Raw genomic sequence first — 16,064 nt, forward strand, 5'->3', positions numbered from 1 at the left:
CATTTTTTTAATCATTGGTGTTCAGATTTTGATTTTGTTAAACTAAATTACTTCCAACTCATCTGGACCAATCCCTTCTTTCTTGCACAATGCCACAGCATAAAAATGTAATTCAAACCCAAAGCTTCCAATTTTCACTGCGACATCACTAAACGGTTCACACATCAAACTCTGCTTAAAAGTAAAGAGTATACATAAATCGGTACTGAAACAAATTCCTCTGGCACGGCATATATATATATATATATATAAACGTAACAGCAGCAACTAATTATAAGCCCGCCAAGCTTTGATAATTTTCTCGTCGCTTTAATGAATTTTCCGTAACACTTTACATCCACTAGATAAAACAATATCGCTTGTTGCTATTGTGACTCTTCTGATAAATTTTGAAACACAAAAAACGAGCACCAATTAAAGGATTCTGTCCTGGAGGTCAGTCATTAAGGTGGAAGCCAGGGAACTTAGCTTCTTCCCAGTCTCTCCTGCTATATTCTTCAGAGAGGAGAGGTCCTGTTGTGCCTGCCAACCCAAGCAATAAAAATCTAATTCAGATTGCATCACTGCGGTAGCTGATGCTTATCATGAATAGAAGAAATACAGGTATACTTTTTACTTGGAAAAAAAGAAAAAGAAAAAGGAAGGAACACACTAGAATGTGAAAATCTAAAAAGAAATCCCTTGTAAGACCTTCAAAATGATTTTTTTTTTTTTATCTTCCATCTACATTTTTCACAAGACAAATGAAAAGTTGCAAGGCAAACCTGGAAAGATAACCGGTTAATGAGGTCACTTGCACTGAGATCTAGTGAAGAATCATCTCTATCATTGCCAAAGAGATCTGCACTAGAGATGGCTGTTGAACCCTATAAGGGAGAACAATTAAATTCACTAAGTTGGGCATGAGTCAGTAATTAAGTAGAGCTAATTATAACAGAATTCAAAAGCAACAACAATAAGATCGCAAAATGTAAAATTGCTAGATATGCCTCAATAAGTTAGTTAATGTAATTTAAGCATTTATTGATTTGTGTTTTTCAATAGTATCCATCAGACCAGATAGAAGGGGAAGGCATATATATGGACAGAGACAGAGAGTAAACAGTTGCTCCCATAATGACATTGATTATCCCAGCCGCTCGGCAACAATTGAAAGTTGATCCCAGTTCAGAATTTAAACACCAAACCATTCAAAACTTTGATGCCCTATTCTTTTTACCCAAGGAACGACAAAACATTGTCTGAAAGACACTCATTGAGCCACGGAATACTTGTTCAAGTTGTGTGCTTAAACTATCCTATATCTCAGTATACATCAGATTGAAAAGAGCCGACATACCATATGATGCAACTTATAATGCATCATTTATACAACAAGATTACAAATTTAACAATCTAGAGTATACTTATTTCAAAGGGAAAAAAATATCAATAAATACAAAGAAAGGGCCAAATTTCATTATTTTTAGAATTATCCGGTACAAGAATAAGGGAAGATACCGAGAACTTCTGCAGTGAAACTTGAGACTCCATAGAAGCTTTGTTCTGATCCCCAAAGTATTGTGCTGATGAGATAGACTTTGCATTTGAAAACTTCTTCCTTGCTTCATCTGTTTCCTCAATCTGATCGTGTAAAATGCAAGGATTTGAAAATAGAAACAGACACCAAAAAAGCAAAAAAACAGACAAAAGCAGATTGGATCAAATGTACTGAAATAAAAGTCCCCTTGTCACATTCACCTTGCAAAATTTGAAATAAAAGTGGTATGGTATTCTAAAACTTTATAATGGTAAGATGGGACAAATGTTAACCACGACTATATAGGAATAGAGAGAGAGCTATACATTTTCTCCATCAAATTCAACCTCAGAGCTAAACATATGATGTTGCCATGACAGGTCAAAAATGAAGATCCATCAGGAGCCCCACACATAACACCATCAAATGTATCTAAAAATAGGCAAACAATGACTTCTGATTAGGTTTCTCAGGTTAATCAATTTCTTTTTCTTTTTTTTTTTTTGGGACCCAGACAGACCAGAAACCAAATCTGCACAGTAGTTGGTGGTTGACTATTATTCAAACTTTTTTGGCTGGTAGAATTTTAGTTCTTCAAATTTTAGAATATTAAGATCTTTTTTTTTTTTTTGGTGCTAGGTTAAGATCTTTCTTTTAAGCTTGTACTGGAAATCATAGTTGTCAAAGGCTCAAAGCCCAGTAAGGCACAAACATCCTTGGAGCCTAGGCACAAACCTTTCGGATGTAAGGCACACTTTCATTAAAAATGTATAAAAATAGTTATACATAATTATTTTCAGTATACACCATAAAAAGGTAAATGCAAATTTATAAAATCATAAATAACAAATTACCAACATTATATTACTATAGTAACAGCCAATATTATTTCAAACACTATAATAAGTTAATAACAACTAATGTTCTATCAAATAGTTACTAGAAGTCTAAAACATCATCGTAAAACATTATTTCAAATTCATGTTTCAATACAAGACAAATTCATAAAATGACATGCAAGTAAAATGACATACAATTTGCAAACATAACGAATCACAAGTAATATTTCTTATTAATTATCCTAACATAAGAAAACATCAACATGAAGCATTGCTTCAAATCTTTGAAAGTTAAAAGTACACTCATTTCTTAATCCTCATTAAAATAAAAATTAAAAAAAAGATTTATGCAATTGTGCTTTCACATTGACAAAAAAACAGATTCTACAATGATAATCAACCTAAAACCTTCTGGAAATAAAAAAGAAAAGACAAGAAAAAAACCTCAAATTTGCGGCAACAAGTTTAGTACTGAGATTAAATCTCCTACTGGATCTCTTTCAATCCTTTCTCCTTTCTCACTTTAAGGTTTAGGGTTTTATGTTGAATAGCTATTTACATGAGAGATTTTGTTTTAATGTTCAGATTTTATGTTGGAGAGCTAACAGGTTTTTCTAATAATTTCTCAAAATCATTTTAATTCTTCTTTTGGGGTTATTACTGGTTAGATTTTAACAAGTCCATCAAAAAAAAAAAAGTATTGACTTAGGCACAAAAGGAGCCTTAAACCTCAAAGCGAGGCACCCTTGGTTGAGCCTTGAACCTATATGTGATTATAGATCATACTCAGCTACGATTTTATTTTTGATAACGCTTTGGAATAAATTATTTAGAAAGCAGGGGTTGGACCCAACACAGAACTGAACCCATTAAAAACCAAGAATTGAATGAAACCGAACCATGTTATTCTGGTTTTTCTTTGGTCCTAGATCATAAAGGAAGTAAAACCAATCACAGATCGATTCAGTTCTAGGTCCACCTCAAACCCCACCCCAACTTGACCCATGGACATTCCAAATAATCAGAAATCAAACAGTGAACCTACAAAAAGTAAGCACCAGATGATAACAAAACAATTTTGGTTGATATCTTGTTGACTTGTAGTACGGGTGAGAAGTGACAATTTTGTTCAAACTTCAATAGAATTGGCAGGAGAGCATTTCCACCCTCAACTCCAATTTTGTAGCAATTAATGAGTGGATGCAAAATCTGACTTTGTAATGGAGCAACAGTCCTAAAACAAAAACATATAAACTTATAAAGCAATAGATTCTCTTCAATCAAAGGCCCAGAGAGAAAAGGAATTGGTTAGACAAATGCATAGAAGAGGTTTTACAACACTATCTTTGACGCAGTGTGTAACATGTATGTTAAAAAAACCCTTGAAACAATAAGTTCGAAGTACTCTTGAGAGAACAAACTTTAACGACCAAAGATGGACTCTCAACTAGGTGAAAGAACCGAAGCTGTTTGCTAGAAAAAATTGAACTATTTTGCTGGAATTTATTGAATAATAAAACTGATTACAACCCTTAGCTTCTAGATATATTTATAGAGTTTGGCTAATCCATTTAATACTTGTAAATAAAGTCCAACTAGAATCCTAATAGAAATAAAACCCTAATAAATATAAAATAGAATTAATATCTTAAAACATATAAAGTAATAAAATATTATTTCACTACTGTTCCGCTACTGTTCCGATTTTGGCGCTACTGTTTCGGGCTGCCTAATTTGGGTCAGGTTAGCCTTGGGCCGGATCTTGATTGGTGACCGCATCATTCACCTCTACTTGAGAAGAATTCATCCTCGAATTATAATCTGGGTACAACAATTCAACATCCAGCAAATACAAAGAAAGATCAACAATATTAAAGATTTTGAAAATATCCATATGATTAGGCAAATCCACAACATAAGCATTATCATTGATCTTCTTTGTAATCTTGCAAGGATCATACTTCTTTGGCTTGAGTTTGTTTTACTTTCCTGCTGGAATCTGTTCCTTCTTCAAGAATATCATGACTTCATCTCCAACCTCAAATATCTTGTGCTTCTTATGTTTGTCAGTTGTCGCCTTGTACTTCTTATTCGCCTTGTGCAACTTTTGCTTTACATCTTCTTGAACCACTTGAACTTGATCAGCTAAGTCACTAGCTGCAACACTGAAACCTGGTACCTTTGGCAACTTTACCAAATGCAATGCATGATTAGGAACTTTCATGTATACAATGGAAAATGGTGATCTTCCAGTTGAACCATGCATAGAGTTGTTGTATGCAAATTCCGCTTGAGCTATGACTAGGTCCTATTATCTTGGCTTGTCTTTGCAAACACTACGAATCAAATTTCCCAAGGTACGATTCACCACCTCTATCTATCCATCAGTCTAGAGATGCGTTGTGCTGCTGAAATTCAAAAATGAATTAAACATCCTCCACAAGGTAATCTAGAAGTGACTCAAGAACCTTGTATCACGATCCGAAATAAGAGTTTTAAAAACTCCATGTAGTCTAACAACTTCCTTGAAAAATAATTTGGCTATAGCTACTGCATCTGTCGTCTTCTTGCATGGAAGAAAGTGCGTCATCTTGAAAAACCTATCAACCACTACAAAAACAAAATCCATACCTCGTTGGGTTCGCGGTAGACCCAACATGAAGTCCATAGACAAATCTTCCCAAATAGCATTGAAAATAGGCAATGGCATGTAGAGACCGACGTTAGAAGATTGCCCCTTAACAGTTTGACATACATAACACTGGCCACAATAATAGAAACATTTCTGCTCTTGGCTAATAATACCTTTCCATAACAGCTTCAATAGTCTTGTCTCTGCCAAGATGCCTTGCTAAGCCACCACCATGCAAATCCCGAATAATTTTCTCACAAAGAGATGTGCAAGGGTTGTACACTTGATTTCCTTTCATGAGAAACCCATCATGCATATAGAAATCTCCTAACTATTGCTGAGACATGCATTGTTCCCACGTATTTGAAATCATCGTTTGTCGCATATAATTCTTTCAAGCACTCAAACCCAACAATCTCAACACTAAGGGTCTTGATCAAATCCACACGCCTACTCAAAGTGTCCGCCACTCGACTATGCTATCCCAACTTATGTGCAATTTTATATGAAAATTTATCAACAAAAGCAGACCACCTAGCATGCATATTACTCCTCAGTTGCCTTTGGCTACTCAAGTACTTAAAAGCTTGGTGATCTATGTAAAGAACAAACTCTTTGAAAATCAGGTAATGTTTCCATGTTTTAAGAGCCCTCACCACTGCATAAAACTCCTTATTATAAGTAGACCACTTTCTTCTGGCTTCACACAACTTCTCACTAAAAAATACAATTGGTCTCTTCTTTTAGGACAATACAGCACCTATACTCACTCCACTCGCATCACATTCAACCTCAAACAATTTGTCAAAGCTTGGCAAAGCTAAGACAGGAGCGGTACATAACTTCTCTTTTATCAAGGCGAAACTCTGCTCTTGTTCTTCATCCCAATAGAACTTTTCTTTCTTTAAACACTCAGTAATTAGAGCCATGATACTACTAAAGTGTTTGATAAATTGCCTATAGAAAGTTGCTAACCCATGAAACTCCTCACACCACTGACATTTTTAGGGGTTGGCCACTCTCTAATAGCTCGCACTTTTTCCTCATCTATCTTTATGCCCTCTTTACAAAAAGCCCAAGAACAACAAGCTCTCACTCATAAAAGTACACTTCTTCAAATTAGCATAAAATTTGTTTTCCCTCAACACCTCCCGAATATGCCCCACGTGCTCATCAATAGAGTTACTATATATCAAAATACACCACAACGAATTTATCAATGAAAGGACGTAGTACTTGATTCATTAATCTCATGAAAGTGCTTGATGCATTGGTTAGTTCAAAGGGCATGACTAACCACTCAAACAACCCATCTCTTGTCTTGAAAGTTGTTTTCCACTCATTTCCAGGTCGAATTCTGATTTGATGATAACCATTTCTGAGATCAATTTTGGTAAAAATCACAACCTCATCAAGTTGATTAAGCATGTTGTCGAGCCTAGAAATTGAAAACTTGTACCCAATAATAATCTTGTTGATGGACTCATGCTAGTCTAAATGTATCCTTTTTTCAACAACTCCTCTACTTGCTCACGCAAAATCTCATTCTCCCCAAGATTCATCTTGTAGTGTGGTAGGTTAGGCAAGCTAGCACCAAGAATCAAGTCAATGTGGTGTTGAATATCCCTCATAGGGGGTAGCTCATTACGCAACTCTTCAAGAACCACATCATGAAATTCCTTCGATAATCCCTATACCTCAGAATTTGATTCACCTTCAGTGGCTCATTCACACTCTCCCTCTTGACAACAAACAAGTGAACCTCTCGAGTATCCCTACACTCTCTCACAAACTCAGTGTGCTTATGTGTAATGGTAAGAAAATTCCGCCCCTCCACTTTAGAAGCTTTGGTTTGATTCTTTTCCATTATGGGTAACGAAGTATACTGCACACCCTCTTTCTCAAGCTAATATGTGTTCTTCCTACCCGAGTGTTTAGCATCCACATCAAATTGTAAAGGTCTCCCAAATAAAATATGGCAAGCATCCATATCAACAATATCATAATAGACTTCATCAGAGTACTTACCAATAGAAAAAGGCACACTGCAGCATTCATCCACACGTATGCCACTAACTTCTTTGATCCATTCGATCGTGTAAGGGTTTGGAAGCTTTTCAGGGGTTAGTTGCAACTTTTCCACCACATCACTTCCTAAAATGTTCTCCTGGCTTCCACTATCAATAATTAGCTCAAAAATCTTTCCTTTCATTGTACACCTCATGCGAAAAAGCTTATGCCATAGAGTAGTATATTCATTCTTTTAAAATAGCATTAACTTCCTCACTACACAGGTATACTCTCCATGTCCACACTCTTCTTCGTCATCCTCCCCATCAGGCCCACAATATACTTCCTCTTCAACAACATCTTCCTCTTCCCTTTCTATAATGTTAATTGTTTTCCTCCTTGGGTAATCACTAGATCGATGCCCAACCTCATTGCACTTAAAACACTTTAAAAGAATAGGTTTTGCATAAGGATTAAGGGATTTTGGAATATTACAAGTAGTACCTCAAATGTTTCCCCTCGTTGTAGCCTTATTAGGGTTGACTGTATGAGGTGGATTGGAGAGTTGTGCTCCCTGAACCGACTTGCCTCTATCAAAAGCTATTTGCTTATTTCCATTCCCACTATGCCAGCAATAGTTGTCATTATGGGCTCTCTCACTAAACATTAACTCAACCTTTAAAGCTAAGTTCCTTACTTCTTGCACACTCAGAACCATCTGAACCCCAATTTTATCACGAATAGCAGGCTTCAATCCATTCAAGTAACAAGTTGCTTGTTGATTGTCACTTTCTGACAATTGGTTTCTCTACGCCAATCTCAGGAACTCAGAGGTATATTCATTCACACTCTTCATTCCCTGTGCACATCTTTGATAAGCTTCAAACATGTATTGTTCATAATCAAGGGATAAAAACCTACCTCTTAATAGTTGCTTCATTTGTCTTCATGTCTGAACTGGGTGTCAGCCTTCCCTCAATCTCATCTCTCTCAATCGCTCCTACCAAACAAAAGCACCGCCCTTCAATCTGTAAGTCACTAACTTGACTTGTCGTTCATCTGGGATCTCCATGTATTCGAAAAATCGATCAACCTCAGTGATCCAATCCAAGAACCCTCACTATCAAGATCTCCACTAAAGGTAGGAATATCAACCTTTAGTTTATACTCATCGTTGCCCCAATGATTGTGCTGATGCGCATTCCTCCTAACCCCTCTATCACCAGGGTTAGCTATTGCTCGACCAAGATCACCCTCTTTATAGCTATCTTCAATCATTGGTCTTCTGAGATTAACAAGGACATGATTAATCGATGGTCTTCTCACTCCAGCTTGATTCACCCCATTATTCAGGTTCCTCTCATCAGCAACTTCTAATAAGGCACCCAATTAGTTGTGATTTGCTCCAATTGTTGCTCGATGGTACGAGTTATTTTCCGTTGCTTTTCGATTGCTCTCTAAACCGCAAACAACCCCTGATCACCGTCATGAGGCTGGTTGCTACCGTTACCTTTAAAGTTGGCCGTCTGATTGGTTGATTAACTGTTCTGATACCACCTGACGTAACGTGTAACGCGTGTAAAGAAAACACACAAAGAAACCCTTGAAACTTATTTCAAGTACCCTTAAGAGAACAAACTTCAACGACCAAAAATAGACTCTCAACTAAGCACAAGAACCGAAGCTGCTTGCTGGAAAAAATCGAACTAGTTTACTAGAATTTATTGAATAATAAAACTTATTACAACCCCTAGTTTCTAAGTATATTTATAGAGTTTGACTAATCCATCTAATACTTGTAAATAAAATCTAACTAGAATCCTAATAGAAATAAAACCCTAACAAACATGAAATAGAATTAACATCCTAAAACATATGAAGTATTAAAATACTGTTTCGTTACTGTTCTAGGGCTACTGCTCCGGTTCTGGCGCTACTGTTTCGGGCTGCCCAGTTTAGGTCAGGTCGGCTTTGGGCCGAATCTTGATCGGTGACCGCATCAATCTCCCTAATTTGTTTCACTAAACAAGAGAAAACAGTAGAAAATTCCAAGAAAATTGTTGATTGGTAAAAATATATCATTGATTTATAGCCTCCACATGGGTTGCCAAAAGAAAGAAGTTAAGAAAAGAACAGGTTAAAAAACCAAGAAGAAACAAGTATCCAGTTTCCCTTTGTAAAACAAAAACCAGAGGGTGAAACAACAAAATATAATAAAATAGAAAGAAAATAAAAAAATAGAAAGCAAAAACTAACAAACTTTCATAGGAAGAAGGGAAGGGATCATTTAAGTCCAAAACAGAAATGCATGTAATCCATTAACAAACCTATATAGGAAGAAAAAATAATGATTCAAGCCCAATACAGAAAAAACCTATTGGAGTCGCCAATCACATGTTAATGCTACAAACAGAAAATTCAACAAAGTTAAACGTTCATCTAGAGAGAATGCCAAACTCAGCCAGCAAAAAGTGGGAGCAAGACCCTTAAAATGCTTCTACATTTGTATAATCATGCTAACCTAATTTCTACTATCACCAGAAATGAAAGCCCGGGTAATATGGCTTACCTGAGCTTTAGATGAATTGGAGCTAGTTTTCTTTGAGAAACCACTGTCCATCCCAAATTCTGCAAAGAAACTTGATGATTTTGGTGGGGCTACATGGCTTGTCACATGCAAGCTTCCAGAATTCACTGGAGCAGCTTGGAAATTATCTATGTACTCAAAACGGGACGCAAGCGATGAACCAGCAGTGGGGGTGCTATTAATTGAGGTGGCAACTTGAACCGGCGGTGGTTCTTCAGGCTTCTGATCGTACAGACTCTCACTTGGCTGCATTAGATTGAAGTGTTTAATTTGGACAATTTATGTAAAACCCAGCTTCAGGAATAGAATTTTATAAGAAGTTACAACTACAGAACTACTCACTTCACAACACAATATTTTCTAAGGAACAGCAATTATGTCTAAAGCAAAGTAAGGATTCACCTTGGTAGTAAGCTTTCGAGCACCCAGACCCCCAGACTTTCCAGTCCTCTTAGCACCAAGAGGCTTCTTTACAGAACTTGTAATAATATGAGAAGCTTTAGGTGATGCAGTGACATCAGTTGATTCTTGCTTTCCTGAGGAAATTTCTTTTGGAGGTTCACCAATCTTGACTTCAGGAAGTCCATTAGAAGTATGTGCTGACTGAGAAGCAGATGGCAACGATGGCAAACCAACCTCTTCTGCAGAACTTTTAGCAACTTCTTTTGCAAGTATTTGCCGATATAAATCAGCAGCTCTAGAGGTATACTTGGCCTCAATCTTTCCTCCGTCAGTCCATCCATGCTGCTTGAAGAAGACTTGAGCACGGTTGTTGCCCCCGAAGCTCATCATCTTCAACTGCTCTGGAGTCCATGAGTCTAAGTTGGTAGACCTACAATAGAACCAAGCTTTTTGATTTATATGGAACACTAATATTAGCAAATAAAACCACTGAAAAAAGAAATGCATGAAAAGAGAATTCAAACATCAAAACAAAACACAGACCCCCCCCCCAAAAAAAAATACATATGCGCACCAATACAATCTTTTATGTGAACAATGCAAGAATCACCGGTACATAATCCACATTCTCTTGGGTTCTTCTATGCATATGTGCACTATGGAATGGCTCAACTATACAAGCATTAAACTGCCTTCAATACATCTATTTGCGATACTTATCCTACAATATAACCAAATTAAATGCTTGAATCCTTTGCTCTTCAAGATATTGACAAAAGAAGAAAGAAAAATTTCATCATGACCAAAAAAAAATTCTAGCCTATTTCATAAATTGAGATAGAAACAACAACCACACACACACACACACACACACACAAAATATATATATATATATATATCACTGAGACTCAATATATTCTTAAATAAACATCAAGACATTACAATAGATCCCCACGCAATTTACATAATATTTAAAAGTTCTCAAAGTGCATATCTTGCAATACCATAAGTCTAACGTTTTACACATTTTTTCTGGCATACTCACTCATCTTGGTCCAATTTTACTTGTCTTGTCCCTCAAGTTTGACATGTTATTCAATAAACTTTTATCCGAAACAATTCCATTTTAACTACTTCCAAATTCCACAACAAAACTGTTGAGGCTTTTTAGTCACTTACATGTTAGTTGAAGTTTTTGTCTTATATCTAAAACAATTAACTGATGTAGTATAGTTAAATCACTTTCTTTAGATACTCATACAGTCTGTACATGTTAGCCTACCTACCATTTATTTAAGAAAAAGTATTTCTAGCACACATATTAGATACATGTTTCACATTAGACATCATCTCTCTCTCTTCACGAGGACAAAAATTAGATTGGCTCTCCAGCTTGATTCAGTATACAAATCCATGTCCTAGTTGTCTATCTGATTTGCTCAATGCCATGATCTCTACCTGGTACTGACCTTAAGGTATTACTTGCACTGATCCTCTACATCCTTCCAAAACATTTATTAAAATGTGTTCAATTAATTCAACCTCACAAGTACAAGAACAAATTACATTAATTATTTGGCCAAAGCAAGGATGAGGTAGTGTATAGAAACGACCCTCCCCAATTCTCATAATATGGGAAGCCTAATACACTAGGGGCACCCTTTATGCCCTATCCTAATACAAGTTTACTATTTCCATCCTATATCTAGTCAAAGCTACAAAGTATTTTTATAGCATCTCAAAAATTTGGAGACAAGTAAAAATAATTAATTTGGGTGTTTGAGGATATTTTAAAATATTTGGAGATTTTTGAGAAAATATTTATTTATGATATTTTGAAAAATAGGAAATTAAGATGATTAATTAAATTAATTGGATGTATTTATGAAAATAATAAAATAAACTATAATAAAAATAATAACAATAATAATCTAAACCATAATAATAATAATAAAAATAATAATAATAAAAGAGTTAATCAAATTAAATTAAATTAAACTAATTAGTTAATATATATATATATTTGTATGTGTGCGTGGCTCATCCTTGGCCATTCCAATTTGTGGCTTAAAAGCCACTTAAGTGGATATATATAAGGCAAAGCTTGGGCAGCAAGCATTGGAGGCAATTTAAGGGCATTCCAGTGGCCATTCCGGCCACTTTTGTTGCCAAGAAACAGAGAGTAAATGAGAGAGAGGAAGAGAGAAATTAAGGGAGAAGATGAAGGGCTCGCGAGCAGCACTTGGGAAGGAAGAAAAAGTGACGAAAATTAAGAGATTTTGGTGATTAATTGGTGTTTAAAATATTCAGGTAAGTGGGTAAAATTTATATAAGTGTTATATGTTTAAATCATGGATTTTATACGGTTAGATTATACAGTTTACACAGTTAGAATTAATTAATTTAAGTCTCAGTTGTATCATTTGATAAGAAATGTTTTACTTTGCATCGGGAGTACAAGAGAGGCTGAAATCAACCATTTTCAGGCAAGCTCCTAACCCTTTCCTTGCGCTATTTATTTCCCGTGAAAGTCTTTGAGGTTTCTTGTACTCTAAACCCTCCCTCACCGTGACTCGGTTCTACACATAAATAGTAATAATCCGCGTAGTAACCATTTTATGACTTTTATTTTATTAATGAGTTTATTGTAAATGGGATAAGCTAAGTAAGGATGTCATGGCGTCTTTTATTTCAACCGTCACGGAGCTTCGTATTACTCCGCTTTCCTTGGTAATGATGCCGAACCCATTGGGGTTAGGTTCTTAGAGAAATTGGTTATGGTCAGAATTAGGAGAATGTGTTAAAAGAGTCTATTATGTATGTGGAGATAGTTTTCTGTGAATGAGGAAGAATGAGAATGGTATCATGATGTCATGTGGTTATGTACGTAAAGAGTTTTGAAGAAATGTTAAGTTTATAAGTTAATGGTGTCAGTAAGTGTGTCTAAGGGTATGGGTACAAAGCCACTGACTGTCGACCGTGGATCGTGGCAGTTGATGGCTGGATGTATGGACGTCAGTCATCGATTGTTACGATAAGTGCTAGACGGCCAGAAGAGCCAGTACTCCAGATTCCCGCCTTGGTTTGTGCATTTCATGATGTGTATGCTACAAAGGCTGGGTTGCATTCACGTGGGGACATGCTTTGTGTGTGATGGGACGTATGAACATTTGCATGACCCGATTGGTCTAAGAGCCAATTTGGGTATCCTAGGCGAGCATATGCATTTAGAGCATGTTGCATGTGTGTATTCCTATGTAAGGCGTACCAGGGCCTGATGCTTGGTTTATGGGGGCCTTGTCATCACGTTTATGCTACAACGGCCATTGCATTTCTTATGTGTTGCATTGCACGATTTTATTATTATTGTTATTCTGGACGGGAGTACCGTGCCAGGCGTCGGGAGTACCGACTCATGTCAGGATGTATCAAGTATCAGAAAAAGTCGACCATGTAAGGAAGACGGGTCTTTATGGATCATGAAATGGTAGCCTATGTTAGGCTACAACAGGTTTGTATGTGGGACCCGGGTGCCAATGTGTGACTTATGTGGGCCCCTGGTTCCTTATGTGCAGTTAACTTTATGCTATGCATGGAAAAGTAAGGTACATGTGAAACATGACATGGTGTGATTGCATCGGCATGAATTGCATGGGGTGTCATGGGAAGAGTCCTATCCTAAACCCGTAACCTTTCTTTCTAGAGCTTGCTGAGTCTCGCAACTCATGTTGTTTTACATCATTCCAAGTACGTTCATCGGGGTTTGGGTCCAGATCGTCATGTCATGATAGCAAGTGCAGAACTCTCCCAAACCTAGATCCTGGGTGTCGTGTGTCTAGATGAAAGTAATGCTTTATGTTTGTGAGATGGAGGCATGTTATGTAAGCTCAGGTGGGCCCAAGTGATGAAAGGTTTGTAAAGACGATTATGAGATGTATAATTAAAGAAAAATTTATGGTTTCTAAAAGGGTTGTGAGTGCGTTGTAGTTGTGTCATTGGTCGATATCATTTAAATAATGACCCTCTCACGGATCCTCTATGCTAGCGGGGGCTCTGGGAGGCAGGCCGTTACAATTTTTATCCCCTTTCATTCCATGTCAAAATGATTCCAGCAAATAGGAATTGTACATCACTTGCCAAGCCCAAAACTCACTCATTCCACAAACCCTGAAGAGAAAAACATGTCCTGAAATCAAATAGCGGATTAAAAACAAAAGATTTATCTTCTAAATGTCTTTCTCCTCTAGGGACAGGAGAAGAGAAGCATATAGGCATTACCAACTCATATTGGCAGGGCAACACGTTTTTTGACGCAATTCACACAGCTACAGCATGCTCTAACCCCCTATCTCACTCAAACACATTCACCCCAGAAAAGAAGAGAGAGAATGTGCACAGAATAAAATGAAAGCAGAAGAAAAAACAAACAAAGATGAATAAGGAGACGCATGGAATGATCCAACTACTTAAATTTGTGTGCCTACTGCTATAGCCTATATCATCTACTAAGACATCATAAAAAAAGAATCTTGTCTTAAGATAAAACAGAAACTTAATAAACTACAGTTGCATGTTGATTTCAAAGCTAAAAAAACACTTCAAAGAAAACTCTCAAGGATCTTGCTGAGAAGGAATCACCTAAATGCCAGTTGCCATCACATCCAGGGTCTTCATCCTTTGAATTTATCTTCTTTTCTCTTTTAATTGAAAAATAAATACCGATGCCTCTGTTTCCATCAAATGTTTTTTATGATCCCCGACAAACCTAAAGCACGGTTTGGGGGAGGAGTTGGTAATGGAATGGAATGAAATGGAGTGGAATGAAATGTAAAATATTCTCCTTTTTCGAGGAGATAGGATGTAATATGAAAAACTTTCTCCTTGGTTGGGAGAGTAGTAAAATGGACAGAATAAAAAAGTATTTTGAATGATAATTCTAGCCTCTTAAAAGTCGGGGGCAAATCTAAATTTTCACAATATTATTAATGTTAATAACTTAATACTATAGACACACAAAAACAATGTTGTAAAAATTACCAACATACAAAAACAGAGCAATACCAATAAGCATGAAGAAGCTAGGAAACCCAAAAATCAACCAAGACCATTGCAGAGAGACAAGACGGAGCGAAATTCACAACCCTAATCACGGTACTAAATATCAAGATTACAAACATACAGTATCAATTTGGAATCACCTGACGAAGCTGATGTGGACACCGAGGCTGCGATGAACAGCCGAACAATCGATGCACAGGAAGATCCCGTACGTAACCGACGCCCAGGTTGGATTCTTCGCATTGCAATCAAAACACATCTGAAGCCAAAGAAAAGCCCCAAATCAAGACATAAATCAAGATCTCGCCGTCAGACTCCAGATCTCAATCAGATCTCAACATCACCAATCAAAATCACGCAAAAAAATCACAGAATTTCTTCGCATAAAACTGGGGGGGTTGGGGGGGGGGGGGGGAATTAACCTTGTTCTCTGGCTTGGCTCTCAGCTTCCGGAAAACTGCGTTCTTGTCGGAGAAGACATCGGCGGTGGCCATAACAGAGAGAGTTTGTCCGTTCCGAGAAGAGGAAAGGTTTTGTTTTTGGAATTAAACAACCAGCAAGAGAGAGACCGCAAAATCGTGCGTTTTAGTTCCCTTTTCCTCTTTCGGTTTCTTGGATGTTGAGAGCTTTTATTAGGGTTTAGTTCCGAAAGTGCCCTTGAAGTGTTTGGCGTAAACGTTATAAGCTAGGGGAAGGGCATTGGTGTCATTTCGAGTTGTTGAATGACGTGAATAGGGCGTCCTACGTGGCACGGGAATGGATGGATGGTGAGGTGGCACACCCCACTCGGTTGCTGGACCAGAGCCCGTTTTAGGTTTTGTGTTTTTCTTGGCCCAGTTATAATTAGAGACACAACCCCATATATATTCTTCCTAAATATATATATTTATTTATTATATATATGGCTGGTTATATTTGTTATTAGGTCAATAATTAGCCATGGTGTGACAAGTTAATTACATTTTGTTATGTATGTAGATTAAATATATTATTTTAAAATTTTATTGAAGACTTTTT

General features: G+C 36.8%; 1 protein-coding gene across 1 annotated transcript; it reads right to left on the reverse strand.

Moving 5' to 3' along the window:
- Positions 1–268: 268 nt before the first annotated feature.
- LOC127786931 (probable ADP-ribosylation factor GTPase-activating protein AGD8) lies at positions 269–15,664 on the reverse strand. Its single transcript, XM_052314716.1, has 7 exons — positions 15,470–15,664; positions 15,188–15,306; positions 9,990–10,419; positions 9,570–9,833; positions 1,501–1,623; positions 765–866; positions 269–522 (listed from the first exon to the last, which is right to left on the reverse strand). Exons 1-7 carry the CDS (start codon positions 15,539–15,541, stop codon positions 415–417), a joined length of 1,218 nt encoding a protein of 405 aa, XP_052170676.1. The 5' UTR covers positions 15,542–15,664; the 3' UTR covers positions 269–414.
- Between the last annotated feature and the right edge of the window lie 400 nt (positions 15,665–16,064).

This window comes from Diospyros lotus, chromosome 12, assembly GCF_014633365.1.
Source record: "Diospyros lotus cultivar Yz01 chromosome 12, ASM1463336v1, whole genome shotgun sequence".
NCBI classification, from domain to species: domain Eukaryota; kingdom Viridiplantae; phylum Streptophyta; class Magnoliopsida; order Ericales; family Ebenaceae; genus Diospyros; species Diospyros lotus.